Source organism: Alosa pseudoharengus, unplaced genomic scaffold (assembly GCF_046254945.1).
Source record: "Alosa pseudoharengus isolate Yale_2024_CS ecotype anadromous, Long Island Sound unplaced genomic scaffold, YU_APseudo_1.1 YU_APseudo_1.1_scf_22, whole genome shotgun sequence".
Classification (NCBI taxonomy): Eukaryota; Metazoa; Chordata; class Actinopteri; order Clupeiformes; family Clupeidae; genus Alosa; species Alosa pseudoharengus.
The window spans coordinates 19,089,297-19,111,721 of record NW_027468680.1 but is presented as its reverse complement, the minus strand read 5'-3'; the positions used below and the strand labels follow the sequence as shown (position 1 = coordinate 19,111,721).

The 22,425-nt window shown below is 44.7% G+C and overlaps 1 protein-coding gene across 3 annotated transcripts in view; it reads left to right on the top strand.

Moving 5' to 3' along the window:
* The window catches only part of dnmt3ab (DNA (cytosine-5-)-methyltransferase 3 alpha b), a 39,012-nt gene extending 16,790 nt beyond the window's left edge, over positions 1-22,222 (top strand). For 2 of the 3 annotated variants that reach the window (XM_076299222.1, XM_076299221.1), the window contains 17 exons: positions 10,922-11,440; positions 12,344-12,502; positions 12,763-12,870; positions 13,137-13,293; positions 13,838-13,984; positions 14,171-14,215; positions 14,345-14,424; positions 14,773-14,885; positions 15,924-16,107; positions 16,640-16,724; positions 16,948-17,093; positions 17,561-17,651; positions 18,030-18,178; positions 18,466-18,566; positions 18,717-18,786; positions 19,011-19,129; positions 19,510-22,222. In XM_076299222.1, coding sequence (XP_076155337.1) covers positions 10,922-11,440; positions 12,344-12,502; positions 12,763-12,870; positions 13,137-13,293; positions 13,838-13,984; positions 14,171-14,215; positions 14,345-14,424; positions 14,773-14,885; positions 15,924-16,107; positions 16,640-16,724; positions 16,948-17,093; positions 17,561-17,651; positions 18,030-18,178; positions 18,466-18,566; positions 18,717-18,786; positions 19,011-19,129; positions 19,510-19,651 — 2,415 coding nt within the window. In that variant the 3' untranslated portion in view covers positions 19,652-22,222. The remainder of the gene's footprint in view (positions 1-10,921; positions 11,441-12,343; positions 12,503-12,762; positions 12,871-13,136; positions 13,294-13,837; positions 13,985-14,170; positions 14,216-14,344; positions 14,425-14,772; positions 14,886-15,923; positions 16,108-16,639; positions 16,725-16,947; positions 17,094-17,560; positions 17,652-18,029; positions 18,179-18,465; positions 18,567-18,716; positions 18,787-19,010; positions 19,130-19,509) is intronic. The other variant, XM_076299223.1, reaches the window with a different exon arrangement.
* Positions 22,223-22,425: the final 203 nt, after the last annotated feature.

Sequence of the window (22,425 nt, the reverse complement as noted above, 5' to 3'; positions counted from 1 at the left end):
TCATGCCATGTCAGTCCTGGACTCCTTCTGAGAGGTTTCAAAGCACGTTGGAACATTGCTGGTGGTGTGTTGTTGGCCGTGTAGTGCCGTGAGAAATGTATTCGGCAGTTGGGAGAGGGCATTGAACAAGTGAATAATTGTATACAGTGGTGTCAGTCAATGAAATCAGATGGTTAGAGGTGTGTAATAAGCCCAAATAGGTTGTAGGTCACAGTGTGTGACACAAAGCAAAGCCCCTAAAATCTCAGTTGTTAAAATCTCAGTGTTGGGCCATTTGTGACCTATGTCCTTGCAGGGCCTTTTGCTTTTTTCTAAAACTGTTATCATATATATTTCATACTTAGAAATGAAAGTGCAATGTTTCTTTGCTTTTTCTGTCAGGATGTATTTGAGTGTACACATCTTTTGTAAAGAATGCGCTGAAGGAGACTAACGGCACCTCATTTGTACCTGACATTTGCTCATTTGATGACGACCTGTTCGTCTGCTGCGGCGGTACATGCCTTTCAACTCCAACTAACCTTAAATACAGCACCTTTGAAATGTGTCTGCCAGTGACCCCATTTACACGTATTACATCTGGTTGTTGTGTATTCATATATGTTGGCCATTTCTTCATTATTTTTGCAGTGTGACCTGAACCAAACATTCACCTCTCTCCACCCTAACTGTCTGAGTGTAGCTTGGAGGAAGACGTCTCTTATCTTCCTCACTCTACTCATAGGGTACGGAGCAGCAACCTGGGTTTCCAATGCTTATTTAAACTATTCAATGAAGAAATTCTGACTAGAAACACTTGAACTGCACATAGAAATTTGATTCACGAGGGGGATGGATTACCTCTCGATTCGAATGAGGTGTATGTAATATAAACCATTTATTTGTATATATTTGCATTTTTTTGCATACCTGCATGTTTCCGTAAACATAGCCCTGGCGACCTTATGTTTTGATCTCACAGCTGATCTCTCATACCACAGTGGATGGAAATGCATTTTGAGCAGAACCTTCATGAAGACGCATAGAATATCCAAATGACATGACGGCTGACACTGATATCATAAGATATCTCAAAAATATTTTATTTATTTGCAAATATGAATACAAGACCGCTGCATGGGATCATGGCGAATGCTTTGGCATAGTCAAGTTTTCCATCTGACCAAATCCTTAGAAATAGATACGGCGCCAAAACGGATATAAAGCCCTGACCCACTTAACAAGAACAATGAATGTGGCACTTCCACCACATTAATAACTCTTATTGTAAATTTGACAGCTATGTAATGAAGGTAAGAGAGGTAAATCGCCACCTACATTTTATTTTGTGCAGTCAATTCACAGCTGTGGCTTCACTTCAAATTTAAAACATTCGGTTAGGATAACATGTTTGTTACAATAGTAGCAAGTTCTATAGCTTGTCAGCTTGAGCAAAACTAAGGTTTGTTTAGTTATGTCATTGAATTCCAACCATATTTCTATGTTTACTTAATGTTTACGTTCAGCTAACAGCTGGTACATATCCTGTAAGCATGTCTTTGTATATACTTTAACACTCAAGTATTTGAGTCAACATTACAAGAGTTGTGTGTGTTTATCTTTATCATAGTAAACCACTGTTATTGTGTGTTAGTGTGGAAGTAAGGCCAGTGAAGTTAGTGGATGATTGCTGGTATGTACAGTATACTGTATGTGTGCATGCTTGCATCAGTGTGCATGTGTGCGTCTGTAAGCATGTGTGTGTATGTGCAGTGTCTCAGCCTGACCATGGCAGAGATTGTGTCTGGCAGCGACGTTTCATCCTGTGTGTGTCTTAAGAGTTACATAATGAGCTGTTTCCATGGTGACAGAATGGGGCCTACTGTTCGGGCAGCCCATTACACACACACAACACACACACACACACACACACACACACACACACACTTGCCATTCCCCCCACTGGACATAGGCATAAATGTGTCAGGGACTTGAATTATTGCCAAATTAGCAGGACATGCCAGCGTCTCGTGAGCGAGAGTCGTAAAATTCCAGGGAAACCAGAGCCACATTTTCCACACAAAGAGAGCCTTGGATTTTTGAACTCAGTGACTCCGCGGAGGGGAAAAAAAAAATAAAACAGAAAGCGAGAAAGGGGATGAAAACAAAAACCCAAACACTCTTTTTTCCCCTGAATAAGCACGTTATCTTTAGGGAAGTCGTGAGGAATCTCCACAGGGCTCTCCCGTTTGGCAGCGCGGGCGGCTGTTGTTGTTCTGAGGCGGAGGCCAGGGAGCTCGCTCTGTCCCCAGCACCCATCTCTCTGCACCTTCCCTCGGCAGGGGGGAGACACGTGAGGGGGTGGAGGGCCTGGACGAGCTCACGCTCAGCCTCTTTTTCTCTTCTGTTGCTGCCCACTCTCTCTCTCTCTCTCTCTCTCTCTCTCTCTATCTCTTTTACTCTCTGCTCTCTCTTTTTCTGCCTCTCACTTCGATGTCTCTTTCTTTCAAGACCCCCCTCTTGCTGTCTGTATGTCTCCTACACCACACTCTCCCTCACATACACTTTCACTCTCACTAGCACACATCCATACTCTCTCTCTCTATCTATCTGCATTCTCTTTCTTTCTTTCTCAATTTTTTTTTGCCTGCAGGGCATCAGTTACTGAGAGGCTCCGAAAGGGTGGCAGCATGAAGAATGAAACCCAGCGTCTTGCTTTCAGAGAAAGAGAGAAAGAGAAAGAGTGGGAGTGAGAGAAAGAGAGCACGAGGGAGGGGGGGTCTAGCAGTGGGCTCACATCTCTCTCTCTCTCTCTCTCTCTTTCACTCTCTCGTAGGCCTAGTGTTACAATTGATACCCCTCTCTCTCACTCACTCTCTAGCTCCCTCCCTCCCTCCCTCCCTCTCTCTCTCTCTCTCTCTCCGTATCTCGACCCCCCTCCTCATTCCAGCGCGGCGACCCACTCTCTGCTTTCGCTATGGAAACCAACAGGCAGTTGCGGAGCCGCCAGCAAGCGGCAGAAAGGGGAAGATGAGGTTTGCAGCACAGCGCACTTCCACGAGCGACGCGCAGCAAGACAGCCTCCTGGCTCGCTGCCAACACTTTCCAAGTCCTCTCTCTAGCCAACCAGAATTCCTGTCGGTAATCACCTGACCTTGAATTCCCAGACAAAGAAATGTTCATGCTTCTTTTCTTTTTTTTTTTCGTTTTCGGTCCTTCTTTTTTTTTTTTTTTTTTGACCCGCTCTCCCTCGCTCGCTCTCTGAACTGAGCAATCCTCTCCTGGAGCTGAAGTGAGGTGAGCTGGGTGAGAGAGAGAGAGAGAGCCCTGTGAAGTGGACCTGTGTGGGGGAGAGCCTGGCTTGTGTATGGGTAGGTGCCTGCTTGTTATTTGTTTGGTAGAGAGCAGTGTGGTGTGTGTGTTTGGGGGGGGGGGGGGGGATGGGGCGTTCCAGTGAGCATATCTCCACAATCTTTCCGCTGGAATTTTTGCTGACTTCAGGTGTTCCAAGGGAGGCTGCCTACGGAGCGCGAAGCTTAAAGGGAAACCGTCTCTTTAAAAAAATCCCATGTGCTCGGAACGGGAGTGGAGAGCTCCCGGCTCTGCCTCTGCTGAAAAGCACCGCTTGAAATCAAGTCTGCTTGCTCTGCTGTTTCTCTTTCTCTCTCTCCCTCTCTCTCTTTCTTGCTTTCCTTCAGCAGCTAGATGTAATCACAAGGGTCCGTTTGTGCAGTGGAGCTATTTCCTGTTTTACTCGCAGAAGGACACATGACCCAGTGTGTATAGAGCTCCGGGGTTGGTGTTAGTCAGGAGAAAATAAAACATGCTACAAGGCCGGGATTTGCACAGTCAGGGAAGGAGTTTTTGCAAAGCAGAGACAGCTTACGTTATTAGGAGCAGTTTTGCAATTGGTGACTGGTGTAAACAATGGAATTAGTTCCAGGGCTTTGAGGGTACTGGAACACTAGTTGTAGGGCAAGGAAATTGCCTAGTGAATGGGGTCTTAAAGTGTTTATTTGTCAGTGAAAGAGGGGTTTTTGTTCATTAGCAGTTACAAAGTTATTCATGAACAATTATGAAGTTATCAAAACATCAAAATCAAAAAGTTGGAAGCTTGTGTGGTAAAACTGTTTAATCTCAACTGCACGCTTGGCACAGATACATTTTTGTTTGGTTAGTCTGGGTAGAAATATGAGCTGTAAAAAACAACATTTGTGAACTATGAACTATGAATGCATTCAAAGCCCTGCTTAAGCATCAACGGCTGATTTGTTTCGCCAATATCTGGTTTAAATTACATGCATAACTAATATCAAGGTCAGTTCAGTTAATGTAATTTAAGTGAATACCAAGAAAAGTATGAAACTTTACATTGAAAGTTCTTGTTGTGTACAAACAAGCTAAGTTTTAAGTGCATTATCTTTATAGAGAGACATGTGAGATAAATATTAGACCAGACTAAAATGTTGTGTGTTTACAGATAGAGCTGATATGACAGAGCTATACCAGGTAGTTATAAAGGCACTTTTGTTTAAAGTCGGCCAACCACTGGAGTTTCTTTGTCATGGACACAGGGGTATGCAAAAACAACCTGGTGTGGCGACAAGGGTGAACAAATAAAGTATTTGTTAGGGAACATTGGTTCCTGTATTGGCAACATGGAGAAAATAGAAGGAAATAGAGTTTGTAGAGCCTATCAGATTCAACATCCTGTTTAGTCATCCAATCAGCTGATCTTGTCATTGTGTGATACCAATGGCTTTTTTTTGAGACATCAAATACTACTCAAGGCTGCACAGTGCTTAGCTGCAGATGGGTTCTAACAGCTGAAGTAGGGCCTTTGATCTCTGGTGTAGCATTTTCCAGAGAGGGGTATGGGTAAACATATGTGAACTCAACTTGCGTCATGATCACGTCATACATGCTCTGTTCTTTCCTGTCATGCATGTTTGGTAGCAGAGCCCATGGCTGCTGTACCTCCAGAGACACCTCACCCAAGCTTCCTCGATTATCTACGTTTTGATGTTAGGGGTTGTTAAGAGTCTGTTAAAACCAAGTTTGCGGTCTGAATTCTGAAGTATTGCTCTATTTAAGAGTGAGTCAGATGTTTTCATATTCTTCCTAACCTAAGACATGGGTAGTTCTCTAAGGAGTTTGGGAGAATGATGTTTTATAAAAGGTAACTCCAAAGCTTCTCTTTTTCGACCAGGCGTTGGAAACAAGTGGAAGGAAGGGCTCCGGGCTCCACCCAGGTGTCTCATAATACCTTGCTAATCAGTAAAAATATGACAACAAGCAGTCATAGGGACATGGCCACATAAATGTCCTGTTTTATCCACCTTCTTCCTTAAACCGGAAATCCATCAGGTTTTTATCTTCCGTCCATTCTGTTTACATTATAACTTAGTGCAGTCTCAGCAGGCTAACTAGAATATGCTTCAACTTGACAATTCTGCACTCTATATAATATGACTGACAGAAAAATATAAAAATTTTACATGGCTTAGGATACGTCAAGCACCGTCTACCGCCACATTAACATCAATACAACGCAGCTTTGCCGGAAATAGAAAAAAGTATTTCTGAATACTGAGGTGTCATGGCAACGCCCATTATTGGCTGGAGAATATTGTGGATACCACCCGTTTTATGCCATCCAAAATGTTGATTACACACAATGAAATAAATGGCTACATTTCCATTCATTTTCTTGTTGCTGACATCCCGTTGGCTCCCAATTTCATTTTTGTTCTATTGATTGGTGCCTGCCATACCCTCACCAGAGCCTTGGCATTTGGATTCATTTAACGACAACAAAAGGATCCCTAATTCTGCTCCCAAGGCCAACTCTTGTTCTGCCTTAATCAACTTCCATCCATGTCTGATAATCCAAACATCAGAGAAACAGCTTCTAATGACTCCTTAAGTCTTAAGCTTGCAACAATGCTGCACAAGTGTACATTTCATATTGGGGGTTAGGGGTGATTACACTACAGATTAGATTTACACTGTTATTTGTCCATCATTTACATTTATCAGTATATCAGTGATACTGTATCACTTTTTTTAGTATGATATATCTGTCTGTGTCTCTGATGCTGTGTAACGTTAGTGAGCGTATTCAGCTCTTTGTAGCTGCGTTCAGACCTAAATGTAAGTCCACATGTTCTGCGGATGTCAATCAGTTGGGCCGTATATCTGAACAACATAACCGGCTATTTGGAATTCCGAACTGAACCGGCTCTTACACTACTCCCCTCCTAGTATTTCTGACGGACATTATGTAAATGAGCTTGTGTCTGAACGAAGTGAAGAACATGCAGAGATTCTGTTCATGTGCGTGTTCAACCACATTCAACCTGTTCAACCACACAGAGATTCTGTTCATGTGCGTCGGTGTCGTTCACACATAATGTCCGCAGGTTAGCATCATATCTGAATCACCCGAAGGGTCAGACCTCCGTTTGACAAAGTTCCGCATATACTGCGGAGGACGTGTCTGAAAGCAGCTTGTGTGTGCCATTGGTGTGGCAAAGGGTTGAAAATTCAACAGTTCCCATTTCTCCTGTCAAATAGATCCCAGATGGCTCGGAGAAATGTATGGCATGTTTGTATCTTTATGTTGAACATAAACAACTTGATATACAGAATGAGTCTTCCTGGTGTTATCAAGTCAAGCATGTGAAAGCAATAAAGTCTTCTGTGGCAGTCTCCTCATTCCCCCCTCTCTAACTCTCTCTCTCTCTCACACACAAACACACACACACACACACACACCCTCCCTCTCTCTCTCTCTCATTCTCACTTTCTCACTCTTTCTTTCCTTCTCTCACTTTCCCAGTGTCTCTAGGTCTTTCTCCAAGACTCAGAGTCTCTGAAAGGGGGTGTTTATGTTTGGGCAAAAGCCCAGAAACAAATCTGTGGTTCATATAGCCCCTCGGCTCCCCTCCCCCTACTCGCGCAGTCCTCCCCCAACCCCCCACTCCACTCCACTCTCCTCAAACTACTGTAAGCTCACTGTACTCTCCCCCTGGAGCGCCCTCCCTCACTGGCCCAGTAGCCCCTCTCGCCTTCTTCCTTTCAACTCTCTTCTTTCTCTCTTTTACTTTCTCCCTCCTCTCCTTCTTCCGCTCTCTTTCATTCCCCTTTTTTCTCTCTCCTTCACCCTCTAATCTTTCTCTCTCTCTCTCTCTCTCTCTCTCTCTCTCTCTCTCTCTCTCTCTCTCTACCTCTCTCTACCTCTCCCTCGCTCTCTGTTCCCAGGCAGCATAAAGGGAGCCTGCCTAAGGCAGGGTCTCTGTATTTGTACTGTAATGGATCCTGACATCTCCGAGCTGTTTCCTGCCATGTCAGAATGAGCAGGCCGACCCGACCGGCTCCTCTGCATACATTAGGCCACTCATGTCTTTGTGTTGCTGTGTGCCGCATACGTGCCACTAGTTGCTGCTGTTGCTGCTGCCATAGTGGTGGTGGTCGCCTGGGTGCTTAAGTCTATCTGCCATCTGAATTCAGGTCCTGGCTCGCTCGCTGGAGTCCGCTGTTTGTTTGAATGGTGGCGCTGGTGTGGGCTGCAGACCTTCCTTAGTGTTCCGTAAGGCTCCTCCTGAAACAATATAGAGTGGAGATAAGCTATCTGGAGCGCAGGATTTACTCAGGGTGATAGCAGGGAGTTGAACGAGTTTAGGAAAGGAGAGCAGAGGATAACAGGGCTGAACTTTGCATTTGTGTGTGTGTGTGTGTGTGTGTGGGGGGGGGGTTTGTATGAGATACGGTGTGCATAATCCCAAATCTAATACAGGTTACTGATGGCTGTTATAGACACAGTTAACAGTTATAGAGTCATAGACACAGTTAACGTGAGTGTGCGTGCTGTGCGTTACAGTTGCGTGAGTGTGCGTGCCGTGCATGTGTGTGTGTGTGTGTGTGTTAGAGAGAGAGAGACAGAGAGAGAGACTGTGTGTCCAAGAGTGTATGTAAGCATGTCCGTCTGTGAGAATATTTGTGTGACATTGTGTCTGTCTCTTTGTGGACACAATGTTACAGTGCAGATGGGGCAGAGCTTGTAGTTGATTTTCCAACCCCCCTTACTCACACATACACGCACATAGGCACACACGCACATACACACACACACACACACACACACACACACACATACACACACACACACACACATACACGCACACTCTCTCACACATACACACACACATTCTCTCTCTCTCTCTCTCTCTCTCTCTCTCTCTCTAACACACACACACGGACGAACGCACTGCCCCCTTTCTTTCCCCACCCTCTCAGAGCTGCACGTGTGCTAGTGAAATTGGAGAAGCGAGACAGAGAACGAGTGCAGCTGCGAAAGACATTCACGTGTGTGTATGTGAGCAGGAGAGGAGGGGTGTGTATGTGTGCATGCATGTGTGTGTGTGTGTGTGTGTGTGCGTGTGTGAGCAGCAGAGTGACGAGAGAAGGAGAGAGAGGGGGGTAGAGAGAGAGTGAGAAACGGAGTGAGAGCGAAAGTGAAGGGATTCTATGTGTGTGTGTGTGTGAGAAAGAGAGAGTGTGCGCGCGCACGCGTTGAAAACGAGAGCAAGAGAGAGAAAGAGAGAGAGTAAGAGAGAGAGAAAGAGAGAGAGGGAGAGAGAGAGAGGTTGTGGTGTGTGTGCAGCTGTGTGGGATTTGCGGTGAGCAGCTTAAGTCATGGCTTGGCCCGCGTCCTCCGCTGTTGACCTAATGGCTTAGAATCAGGTTCCAGCAAACTCAGTGAACCCGACGGGAGCGCGCCTCCACTCTACTCCAGTCCACTGCGCCGCGCCGTGCCGCGCGCTGCTCAGCCACTCAGGCGCACCGCACAGCCGATTGTCTATTTTTTTTTTCTCCGTTTAAAAAAAGACGCAGAGAGATGTCCGAAAAACAGACTGGCTTTACTGGATAAACAAACGCTTTTTTTTTTTTTTTTTTTTTTTTTTTGCACTACGTCAAATTTGTTTTTTTCTCCCTCTGATCTCACGACTCTCTGGATACCCGTGCCGCCTGTTCCTTAAAGAGCTTTCTGAGTCGAGCGAAGGAGCTGTGCACCAGCGATCTCGTAAGCACCTCTGTTGTTTACCTTCCGCACCAGAGCTGAGTTGAGTTCAGAGGAGTGGGGCTCGACAGCAGAGAGAGACCTGTTGCTGTTGGCAGCCTTGCCTCGTTGACATGTAATTAACATGATCATTTACACTGTGCACTGTTTTTGAAGGTCATATGGATGTAATGTCAGACTGCTTGTTTTTAAAGTTTAAAGGCACGTTTAAAGGTAATGTAAACGTGTGAGTGATTATGCATTACCTGGAGAAAGTGTGGAAGAAAATGTAATAGTTAATCCTTGGTGTGGCTTTTGCTGTCTTTCAGAGAGGGCTCTGTTTCGGTTTCTCTGGTATGTACACAGCAAAGGTTCAGAAGGTCAGAAATAGTTTTTTTTACTCTCATCAAGCACATTGTGAGATACAAGTTTTTAATGGGGCTAACAGTTATCAATAAGCACTGTCTTTTACCTCATTTCTACTACAAGCTTCCTGGTAATCACTTTACTTAAACTCAGTATCCACAAAGCATTACAAACACATTTATAAATGTTAATAAAGTATTCGTAATGCATCATAGCGTCTGACATAAGTCCTTATAACTATTTGTAAACATACATGACTGCACACATACATATATACACATACATACATACATACATACATACATACATACATACATACAGTAGGTACATCTATATAAACTTAAAGTGTTATGATGTTGTAGCCTAAGCCATATGCAATTATTGTCATGGATGCTTGTCCGGGGGAGGGGGGGACGACTTGAATTTCTAAACTGTGGGGCCTAACATCATAAAATGCATGAGTGCAGTCATTACAATCTATACATAGTTATACTTACAGTATATCAATCATCATGAGGCATTATGAATAACTTATAACTTCTCATGAATGTGTTTGTCATACTTTATGGATATTGGGTTTAAGTCGAGTGTTATACTGTTCTCGGCAGGCCATAGATGAGATGAATCTTTTTTTGTGCAATGTATTTTTACTTGTAGGAGAAATGCTGATCCCTAGCCTCTTTGTTAGGCCCCAGGATTCAGTTCTGTCAGGTGCATTTTTGGTGTGTTGTTATTTGTTTCTTATGAACAGCTGGTGTAAAATTGCACAGAAGTTTCCATTAAGTGTTGGTAGAGCTCTTACCAAACATTGCTGTGTCTTCAATTTCAAGTTTAAGGCCAGGGGCTACAGAGCTTTGGTCTTAAGCGTCTTAAGAGACATGCTTGAGATTGACCCCCAGCACTCATGTCTTTGAAGTGTGAGATGGTATCTCCCAGTCATGCTAAAGGTCATCGGCTCAGTCCCAGTGCTTCGTTGTGCTCACAACCTAGACTGCACAGTCAGCGCAAAGAGACTAATACCTGTGGCTCCAGGTGTGACATACTCTACCTGTAGAGCCTCATGCAAGTCTATGTTACTCTGACCTCATAGTAGCCTCAGCTTTTGAAGCTGTTGGGTCTCAGATTGTTTTACTAATACTATAATGTGATGTGCTGTAACATAACTTATGTTCAGAGATACCTGTAAATAAGGTTCTTGAATGAATTGCATTGTCTTCTTATCTGGTATGAATTACAATGTCTTCTTATCTGTATGTACATTTTTTAATAACACTATTGTTAATTTAGACGCATACTGAATACCAGGGGCCAAGTAAGATAATAAGAGTTACCTGTATGTAAGGCACTCCACCTATTAGAGCACATAGTAGGAGTTGTACTTTATAAACTTAAAACTTTATTGACCAAAAACATTTTGACAGAATTCGTAATAAACCCAGGGTACCGGTGTCTTTGTCCAGGACGGAAGCCAGCGTACCTTACTGTTGTGCCCCCCTGTGTCTCCTTGTTGTGCAGGCAGAGAAAAAGGCCAAACTAGTTTCTGTGATGAGCAGCTTGGAGGCTCACGGAGACATGGCCGACGAAGCACAGGTGGAGGACGAGCTGCTCCTCAGGAGTCCCCTGCCCCTCCAGAGCCAGCCTCATCCTCCGCCCCAGCCCCAGCCTCCCCAGTCCCAGCCTAAGCCTCAGATGAAGCCTCAGCACCAGGCGTATCCCCAGGCCAAGCCTCCGACGCAGCCCAGACCCCCCACTCACCAGACACAGCCTAAGCCGCCTCAGCATCAGCCTCAGCCGCCTCAGCAGCAGCCCCAGAGCCAACCCAACCCACAGCCTCAAACACAGCCCAAGCCCCAGCTGCTGTCCCAGTTGCCCCAGCAGAAGCAGCCCCAGCAGAAGCAGCCCCAGCAGCAGCCCCAGCAGCAGCAGCCCACTGACCCGGCCTCCCCCACCGTGGCCACCACGCCCGAGCCCGTGCCCATCGGAGATGGGGACAAGACCTCGCCCAAGGCCGCAGACATGGAGCCAGAGTATGAAGTAAGCTGCCATTCATAGAGGAAGCTATGGCTGTCATGGTGCTGTAGTATGCTCAGAGCTCATGTTCATGGTGCTGTAGTATGCACAGAGCAGAGTGCATGTGTACAGTAGGCCTAAGGGCATGACCTGGTGATATAACAGGAAACCCAAAGTCGAGCTGGTTCCCTTTTTCTGTCATATGCTGTTGCCATATAGACTCTTACAGGGAGGCTGCACCAGGCACGTAACTGTGTGTTCCACTATTTTTGCGTGTCACGAACGGAGCGCTTCAGTTACAGTATGCGCCTAGTGTAACCTCCCTGTTAGTTCTATAGTTGGAATGGAAATGTACTATACAGGAAGTAACTAACTAAAGTGATATTTTTTCTAATTTCAACCATTTTTACTGACTGAAATCTTGAAGGAAATTCTGTGTCCGTACAATGTGGTGTTCACTCTCATGTAAGGATCGTTGTTGTGAGTAATGTGCAAATCACAGTAGGTATTTATTAAACAGAATCCTAGCTGCCTTCTTCCAAACCATTTTCCCATTACAAAAACAGGAGCACTACTGGTGAATCACAAATTTGTGATTAAGTAAGTGCAATTGTGGGCGTATGTGTGTGTGGACTTGTGGGTGGACTTGTGTGCCCTTGCATGAATATGTTGGTCTGTTCGTTTGATTTGTGAACTTGCAAACGCTGTAGATATGTATGCCAAGGAACATTTGCACATTTGTACTTGTGCTATGATGTTCCTGCCAATGTTAATGTGTTATGCTTGTGTGTGTATGTATATTTGTGTGTGTGTGTGTGTGTGTGTGTGTGTGTGTGTGTGTGTGTGTGTGTGTGTGTGTGTGTGTGTGTGTGTGTGTGTGTGTGCGTGTTTGTGCGTGCGTGTGTGTGTGTGTGGATGTGCACCTAGGATGGCCGTGGCTTCGGCATCGGTGAGCTGGTATGGGGGAAACTGCGCGGCTTCTCCTGGTGGCCTGGTCGGATCGTGTCCTGGTGGATGACCGGCCGCAGTCGTGCCGCTGAGGGCACGCGCTGGGTCATGTGGTTCGGTGACGGCAAATTTTCTGTGGTGAGTCGTGTCTGCAGGTATATATATATATATATATATATATACATATATACATATATGTTAAAATCATATACAGTCTATGGTTAAAATACATTGACCTTAATGAGATAAAGGAGGAGAAGATTGTTCAATGAATATCAGTGTATTCCTGCATCACTGTCTGGGTTTGGACACTACATGATACTGGTCCTATTGGGCCAGTCTGAGTGGAGCTTTTGGAGCCTCTGGTAGCCTGTGGTTGTCCCCCTCTCCATGTGCAGGTATGTGTGGAGAAGCTGTTGCCTTTGAGTTCCTTCTGCAATGCCTTTCACCAGCCGACCTACAACAAGCAGCCGATGTACAAGAAAGCCATCTACGAGGTGCTGCAGGTGAGGAAGCAAAGTGGAGCAATGACGCACAGCTGGGATGGTGCTCTGGGTTAACTGTAGGAATGTGTGTGCGACCACTCTGTTCTCTGTGTATTTCAAAGTGTGTATGTCAAAACTGATTGTTAGATTGCCACAAAATCAGCACTCGGGGTGCTTTCAGTCTTTCCCAGCCTTTGGGACTCTGGGAATTTTATGCTACTATCATTCGCCAATGTTGTTTATGACTAGGCTGGTGTGCTAATGCATGTTTTTGCATGCCACTGCAGGCAGCGAGTCAGAGGGCGGGGAAGGTGTTCATGGGCTGCCCTCAGAGTGACGACACGGACACGTCCAAGTCGGTGGAGCTCCAGAACAAGCAGATGATCGAGTGGGCCATGACCGGCTTCCAACCCAGTGGGCCCAAAGGCCTGGAGCCGCCAGAAGGCAAGAGCATCACACTGTGCCCCCCCGCCCCCCACAGCAGCCCCAAAACTGACCATCCCATCGTATTCTGAAGTCTGAAGTCCCTTCCCTACACTCTTCATCACGTAGTTCACTGTTTTCTGTCAAATGTTAAATGTAAATAATATAAATGCACAAGTGGTCACTTTAAGACTGGAAGACAATAGAAGTCTCCTTATCTATGGTTTCAGAAATCAACCATACATTCCACATTCCAGATTCTCAGTCATATCATCAAGGGTAACAGGGTGTACAAGCAGACTTGATGCCAAGACCCAGCAAATGAGCACAGACACCCTACAGCAATACACCTGAACCTTATTACACCACCTTTTCTAAATATAATTTACTGTGAATCCTTAATTAAACATTTTTCATAGTTTATAGTGCCTGTGAAGTACTTTTTAACTGTGAAGTGAAGTCTGAAGTCTATAAAGTACTGAATCTCTCTGTTCTCTTTCTCTTTCCTTTACTCCCTCTCTCCTCTTCCTCCGACCTCCTCCACTCCCTCTCCCTCTCCCTGCAGAGGAGCGTAATCCATATAAAGAGGTGTATCCCGAAATGTGGGTGGAACCCGAAGCCGCCTACACGCCTCCTCCAGCTAAGAGGCCCCGCAAGAGCACAGCGGCCGAGAAGACCAAAGTCAAAGAGATCATCGACGAGAGGACGCGAGGTGAGTTGGCAGCTGACCGTACCTGGGTCCTGACCACGGCAGCCAGTGGTCATCTGTACGGTGCTTATGGACACAGAGGACTCGAGACTTAGCTTAGTGTGGAGAACGAGACCTGAGTGGGACATGCTGATATGACTCTGCACTTTCCCCAGCACTCACTGTTTGCTCACTTGTGTTTCCTCTCAGAGAGACTGGTGTTTGAAGTACGGCAGAAAACCAGAAACATAGAAGGTACACATGAACACATTGCCCCCATTTGTTTTGTTTTTTTACATATGGGGTACATATGGCACTTTGTTTTGGTGTTTATGTTTAAACCTGTCCTCCAATTAGACTCTCTTGGCTGATTTGCTTTGACAGATATTTGCATTTCGTGCGGCACCCTGGACGTCTCCCTGGAACACCCACTATTTGGCGGAGGGATGTGTCAGAGCTGCAAGGTAAACGCTCTCTCTCTCTCTCTCTCTCCTTTCCTTCATTTTCCTCTGTCTATGTCTTTCCTTTCTTTGACTCTCCCTCTCTCATGCGCATGTCCGTGCAAAGCCATTAATTTTTTATGGTTAGTGAGACATCAAGCTGTAATGAAAACAGTAGGTTACAGTTGTTCACTGGATTAGGTCAGACTACATCAGAGGATTACCTCAGCCAGTTACTGTAATTGAACACAGGTTGGGTTTGTCTGGCACTTTTAAGCAAAGGTGGACTACCATCCATACAGTGGTGTATTAGCTCATGCCTTTGTGTGCCTACTGCTTGTTTCTGATGGCTGGTTTGTTGGCTGCTGACAGAACTGCTTCCTGGAGTGCGCGTATCAGTACGACGATGACGGTTACCAGTCTTACTGCACCATCTGTTGTGGAGGTCGGGAAGTGCTCATGTGCGGCAACAACAACTGCTGCAGGTCAGAGTGGCTGTGTGTGTGTACATGTGTGTGTGTCTGTGTGTGTGCGTGTGTGTGTGTGTGTGTGTGTGTGTCATACCAAAAACGGGAGATTTTTTTCATACACGTGTTTCAACACTGCATTTCGGTTGTTGCTTTTACCTTACGCATGCCAGTTATGTATCCACCAGCTGCCTGCCTGCAGCCTACTTCCAAAACTCCAAAGCTGCTTGCTGTCAGATTTGGTTCCGAGGGCACAAGTTCAGTGTATCAACAACACTCAATAACAATTTATGTAATGTGTTAATCAATTAAATTCCCAACAATTTCACAACAGCTAGTTCTGGAGTAGGCCATTCAACTAGCTCGCTTGCTTACAAACGAGACTCAGGCGGCGCAGTCGGCACCCGCTTCCTTATTTGGGTTTTGGGTTGCCAGGTTTTAGCCTATGACAAAACGGTTGAAATTGAAACTAAGTGATTGTGTATGTGTAGGGTGTATTTCATTCACAATCTGGCAACCTGAATGGATCAATGATTTTAAAATGAAGTTTGATGGCCATGCAAATTATATATATAACAAATATAATAACAATAACAAAACGGGAGGGTGCTGGGAGATGACCTTGAAATATGGGAGAAACCCGGGAAAAACGGGAGTGTTGACAGGTATGGTGTGTGTGTGTGTGTGTGTGTGTGTGTGTGTGTGTGTGTGTGTGTGTGTGTGTGTGTGTGTAGATAGGCATGGGAAAACTCTTAATTTATGGCACTGTGAACTGTATGTGTATGTTGAGGGGGATATGTGGTGTATGTGCATAATGTATAAGCATGAGAAGAAAGTCTTTGGCTCTCTTTGGTGATGACCAGAACTCAGAGCCAAATGTAATGCACATAATCAACACACTCACACATCTTACACACGTAATAAGTGAATACAGAAATGTATGTAGAAATGTATGTAATACAGAAATGTATGCCTTTTAGTCTGCATGGTGATAACCACCACTTACTACATTCTTCTGAGATCAGTGGGTCCTGTCTGTCTGCTCCACCTGCACAGGTGTTTCTGCGTGGAATGTGTGGACCTGCTGGTCGGACCAGGCGCGGCCCAGGCAGCTATAAAAGAGGACCCCTGGAACTGCTACATGTGCGGCCGCACGGGGCTCTACGGGCTCCTGGTGCGCCGGGGTGACTGGCCCAGCCGTCTGCAGCACTTCTTCGCCAACAACCACGACCAAGACTTTGTGAGTATGAGCGGCCACTGTTCCATTCTGTACATCTTCATTGCCTGACTCAGGATCCATTCAAAAAAACACATACAATACAGGCTTGACACAAGGACGTGACATGACACCACTTTTTATATAGGTTTGTGCTTGAGTCAAGATGTTGGCTGAGCATTTGATGTAGGAGATTGGACAGGCCTGTCACTAGTAGTGTAGTTGCTGCTGAGTTCAATTTATTAAAACAGTTATTGTTGGCGCATATATCTGATGGGAGTTTCAGTAGTTCACAGTTACTGTGTTCCATCTTCGTCTCACTTCCCACCTCACTTCACTTCAGTTTTATTTGTATTGCGCCATAACGTATGAGTATCCAAAGGCACTTGACAGAGGCCTTCTTGAACATGGACCTTGATCCCTTAAGGGCAAGCACTAATACCTTCAGACTACTTTCAGCCAAAAACATTTTTAGAGCCAACAAATTTCCAGCGTTGTGCCCAAGTAATAATTAGACACGTTTCTCATTTGTTCATTTTCTCGGTCTCTGTCCCAGGAGCCGCCCAAGTTGTATCCTCCGGTCGTGGCTGAGAAAAGGCAGCCCATCCGTGTGCTCTCCCTGTTTGATGGCATTGCTACAGGTGAGCCACAACTCCTCTGAACCACAAGTTAGATGGGTTACTTTGGCTGTCTTTGGCCGTCTCACATTGTGGGTGCAGCAATAGTTCTCCACTGCTTTTTGATAAGCAAATGCTGTGGGATACATTATTACTACGCCCCTTCAAACTCCAAAAGCTTTTCCAGATGGTATGACATTTAGGTTTCTCCCTTAGCTTGACCCCTTGACCTGTGTGTTCTGAGCAGGGCTGCTGGTGCTGAAGGAGCTGGGCATCCAGGTGGAGCGCTACGTGGCGTCGGAAGTGTGCGAGGACTCCATCACCGTGGGTCTGGTGAGGCACCAAGGACGCATCATGTACGTGGGCGACATCCGCAACGTCACGCGCAAACACGTGAGTGGCCTCTCCAGCCTGTGTCCTCTCTGTCAGCTGTGCTCCTCTCTTTGCCTTTGTAACTGTAGCCAGCTGGTGCGTAGCTGTGCAGTATGTACGTTAGGTAAACCTCCCTCGCAACACCTTAACCCATTTACTCCTAAAATTCCTGCTAAAAACGGCAATAGAATCCTATGGCATTCTAGACTAAATAACCTTATTTCCTGAGGGTTTTCTGAAAACATACTAAAAATTGTCAACGTCTACTTGCTACTGCTGTCTTTCAGTCTACCTCAGGTTTAGTCATGATGTCTGATATGTGTAAATGTGTCAGTCTGTATTTCTTAAGTTTTGCAATGATATGTTTGGGATATGTATGTGTCAGTCTTGCTTCCTGAGGTTTAGCGATGATATGTGTCTTTCTGGCCTAGCCTGCACCAAGGGAACCTGAAAGTTGTTTTTTTCCTCTCCTCCTCTCCTCCTCTCAGATCCACGAGTGGGGCCCGTTTGACCTGGTCATCGGTGGAAGCCCCTGTAACGACCTGTCCATCGTAAACCCCGCCAGGAAGGGGCTCTTTGGTATGTCAGTCCTCCTCACACAGTGACATCTGTGATTCGAGTTTACTGCTGCATTCAGCAGTGACCTTCTACCCTCTCTGTGTACCACTGAGAAGGAAGAAACCTATTTCCCTTAAAACATTTCTGATAGCAGCCCTTTTCTTCTGCAAACTCCGCAACTGAACATAGCTGCACGCTGAACACCTCAATCAATTCATTAAACTATGTGTAAATGCAGGCAACTTGAGCACTACTTCTGTGTCTAGAAGGATGATTCATTAAACTACTGTATGTGTAAATGCAAGCAACTTGAGCACTACTTCTGTGTCCAGAAGGATGATTGTTATAGTCAGCAAAACTTCTCAGCATCTCTCTAACCTGTCTCATCTGCTCTCTCAGAGGGGACGGGTCGTCTGTTCTTCGAGTTCTACCGCCTGCTGCACGAGGCTCGGCCCAAGGAGGGTGATCACCGCCCTTTCTTCTGGCTCTTTGAGAATGTGGTGGCCATGGGTGTCAGCGACAAGAGGGACATTTCTCGCTTCCTGGAGGTGAGTCGTCCTCTCTGATCTGACCACAGATAAAGCGGGGAATATATAGGCTGTGACTGCCACCTGGTGGTTAAATTGTGTAGCTAAAGCCACATTTTGGTCACCACCAGGTGGCACTGTTTTGTACAAATCCTCTGAGAGTTCACATTTGGCCTCGCAGTGTGTCACTGCTGGCCTGGGGTCAGTGTTTTGTCCTGGTGCGTTGGGATTACATATGAATGCCACCAGGTGGAAATGTCGCAATTGAGGGATTAGCGTCTGACCCAGCCCTGCCCACCTTTTCTCAGTGCAACCCTGTGATGATCGATGCCAAGGAGGTGTCTGCGGCCCACCGTGCCCGCTACTTCTGGGGAAACCTGCCTGGCATGAACAGGTTGGTCAGAGAAGAGTGAGTGATGTGGTAGCCTTGCTCTCAGTTCAGAGATGCCAAACACATGTTGTATACATATAGGCTACTCACAGTATGGTACTGGTAAAGACACATTTCCATGTGTAGACGTTCTCACATTTTGGTTTGTTGATTGTCTCTTGTTGACAGACCTCTGACAGCTATGTGCACAGACAGACTAGACCTGCAGGACTGTCTGGAGCATGGCAGGACAGCTAAGGTATGTGTGCTTGTACAAAATGCTGTGTGAATGAGTTAGTGTGTGTGTATGTGTGTGTGTGTGTATGTGTGTGTGTGTGTTCTCTATTTCAAAATACTTTTTTTTTTGTGTGCGGTCCTGTGTGAATCAATCTACACATTATTGCTTAATAGAACATGCCATTGAAATCCCATTTGATCTTGGCTCACCTGTACTAGTAACACTCTCTCCCCACCCTGGTTTAGTTTGACAAAGTGAGGACCATCACCACCAGATCCAACTCTATCAAGCAGGGCAAAGACCAGCACTTCCCTGTCTTCATGAACGAGAAGGAGGACATCCTTTGGTGCACTGAGATGGAGAGGTAAGAAGCTACTCTGCTCCATCCTACTGGACATTGATTGGACATAATGGTCTTGCCATACTGTCTGTTTTGTCTTGTGCCTATGTGATCTACAATATTTTTATGAAAGCATGAAATATAGCTAAAAAATTGCCATTTAATTTTAGTTTAGGAGAAATGTCTTAATCCCCTTAAATCTGTGAATGATTTATTACAATAATTTATAAATGGCACATAATGAACATCTTCTTTTAATTTTTTGATTAGTCGACTGATGTAATTGTATGAAGATATTATCTCAGCCTTGTTAGAGTTTTGTAATGAGATTTTCTGGGTCTTTTGATCATATACAGTATACATTTGTGTGTGTGTGTGACATTTGTGTTTGTGTGTATTTCCAGGATCTTCGGATTCCCTGTCCATTACACTGATGTGTCCAACATGAGCCGACTAGCCAGGCAAAGGCTTCTGGGCAGGTCATGGAGTGTCCCCGTGATCCGCCACCTATTTGCACCACTCAAAGAATACTTTGCCTGTGTTTAACTTCCTGTAAACACACGCTGCAATGATATATAGAAATATCTAAAAAAAAACCTACAAAAAAAGCTCAATCACAAGAAAACTGACGTCTGATGAATTAACAAGAGCCTTGAAACTGTACTCTTGTATTATTTACAAGTCAACCATCAAAACGTAGATATTTCATGTTTTTTTTTCCTGTTTTAAAAAAATGATTCTTTTTTATTCTATTTAATGTTTTTATATTCATTTTGACTTTTTAGCAGTGTTATCCAGTGTTTGAACTGATCTATGTGTGCAAGCTATACACAAGGCAAAGTTCTCTTCTCCAGACACTGAGTCCAAGTGAGGAAGTTAAGAGACTCATTGGCGTTGCTAGAGAACATCTTAACTCACCCATACCTACATGGTCGGCAAACACTCAAAGTTTTCTGAGACCTCCATCACTGACGTGTGTCCTCAGTGTCTGGAGAGTACTTGTCTTCATGAATCCAAAACACCAGATCTCATATACCTCTTTGTTTACAGTTTCTATACACAACTGAAAGTAATAAAGGTACTACTGTAATAAGGTGACAAAATGGTGCTCCGCGGAGGAACAAAACACCTCAACCCATGCGCCGTCTGTAGGGCAGGCCTGCTGGAACGCCTCACTAAAGGCACAAGGCTCGGGGAAACATGAACGAGACCAATATGCCATAGCTCACTTTAGCCTCAAAGGCCTGTTTTTTTACTACTTACAACCTCTTTTACTGTTACGCAACACTACAAAACTGGTGCTTTTTTTACTGAACCTGCAAGTCTTCAGTTGCCATGGCCACTGGTCTGGGATTGGCCGCATGGGTTGAGCTGTTTGTTCTCTGCCCTCTTTCCTTGAGATGGACGTCTGAGAGGACGTGCGTCTCTTTTCCTGGCGTCCCTCAGACCATCGTCGTTACTGTACACTTGCAGCAGGTGTGGCGGCAGCAAGAGAGGGGTGTGTGTGTGTGTGTGTGGGCGGGTGTGTGTACATGCACGTGTGTGATGTGTGTGTGGCAGGTGAACCCCCACCACCCACTCCCTCTCCACAAGCTAAACTCAAGTCAGGTGCAAACTTCAGCATATATGGTGCGGCTTCATGTGGTTCTTCTACCTTTTATAGCAACTTTTGTGCTTTATTACCAACTATATTGAGCACTTTTATACGTATCTTTCTGTTGTTTCTCTGGTATTTTTAAGATTTCTTTTCCTCTTGATTCATGTGAATGTTTTTTTGGTTCTCGTTTTTTTGTTCTATGATGTGAAACTAGTAATCTGGTGTATGATGTTTCTGGTGACCAGTAGGGCTGTGCCAGTCGATGTGAAAGAGTGATCTTTATTTTTTACCTTTTTTTTTTGTTGTTTTGCGCGGAAATGTAGAAGTAAATCTGTTCTCATAGGCAGCAGGAGGATTTTAACACAGAATGTTCTAGGTCCCTCGACCTACCACACTGTGGTGATGTTGAGCTGGGGACCTCTAAACCCGCTCCCCTCCCAAGTCCCAGCACAGGCAGGCACCTCTTTCTTCCCTTGTCTCCCGAGACCCCCTGGTTGTGTCCAGGTAGTACTTACTGTCACTTTAACTCAAATATGAACTCAAATGATTGTAATCTGGATTGTAATTTCTTTCTTTTTTTTTTTTTTTTCTCTTTTCTTTCTATAGTAGGATTTGAAAATGCAGGGTTTTGTCCCAAAAAAAAAAAAAGATTGTTGTTGAGACATTTCACCTGCTTTGTAATTATTCTTGCTGAGTTATAGGAAATGATGGCGCTTGTATGAGGCAGCAGAATTCTGATCATGTGTTTGAGAAAATGTTTCCCCCAAGTTGTGTCTGTCTCAGGAACAGAACCGGTCCTTAATCAAGAACCAGATTAGGGACAGAATTGCTCCTGGGTCAGTTGATATGTGGGATTCCACAGCACTGAATAGAGTTGTTCATTCAGACCAGTAGAATTTTAGAATTTGAATGCAGAGTCCCCCTTTTCTTGTTCAGATTCAACCACAAAGCCCAGATGTCGTGCTTGTCTTGGGTTTTTTGTACATTTTGTACATAACCTCTTCCTGTCGCTGTTTGGATTTCCTTGGAAATAGCCTATGAGATGTACAAATATAATTCTTTGCTAATATATATCAAGGAATTATGAATACTCAGATCTAAAAAAAAAAAAAGAAACCTGATGAAATTGTTTGGATATTATTGACAAAATGTTGAGCAGCATAAGCTATGAAGCCTTTTGGAGGGGACAATATGACGCCCTTTTAAAAAATAAAAAATATTTATGAATTTATTTTTTAATTCTCACGCAGGGAGAGGATGCGTTTGTGAAGTGATGAGGACAATTAGAACAGTCTCATCTGGACCGCACAGCCCTACATCGCCTCAGCCAGTTTCTCTCTCTCATTCTCTCTCTCCCTCTGTCTTTACTGCATTCAGTTTGTTTCTTTGGCTTTTCTTTTTTCTATTGTACTAAAAAGAGGGATTGTAGGTGTTTCCTAAGGTGCTAAACATTTTATCAAATTGAGGATAAAAAATATATTGTTTGGAAGAGAAAATAAACCTTGTCTGACTGTTTTTAAGTTCCTTGTAGTCTGGGTTTAAGCGCTGTGGCTTAGCTCACTCCTCTGATGAGTATGTTAACAAAGGCATTTAACTTTGTACTTGAATGATAAATAATGGAACAGGTTCTTATATTGTCTTAGAGTAGACATGGCTGTAGTTGGTGCTTATCTGTGGGGTATAATCATGCGTTCATATTGGGAAGTAAGAAAAGAAAAAAAAA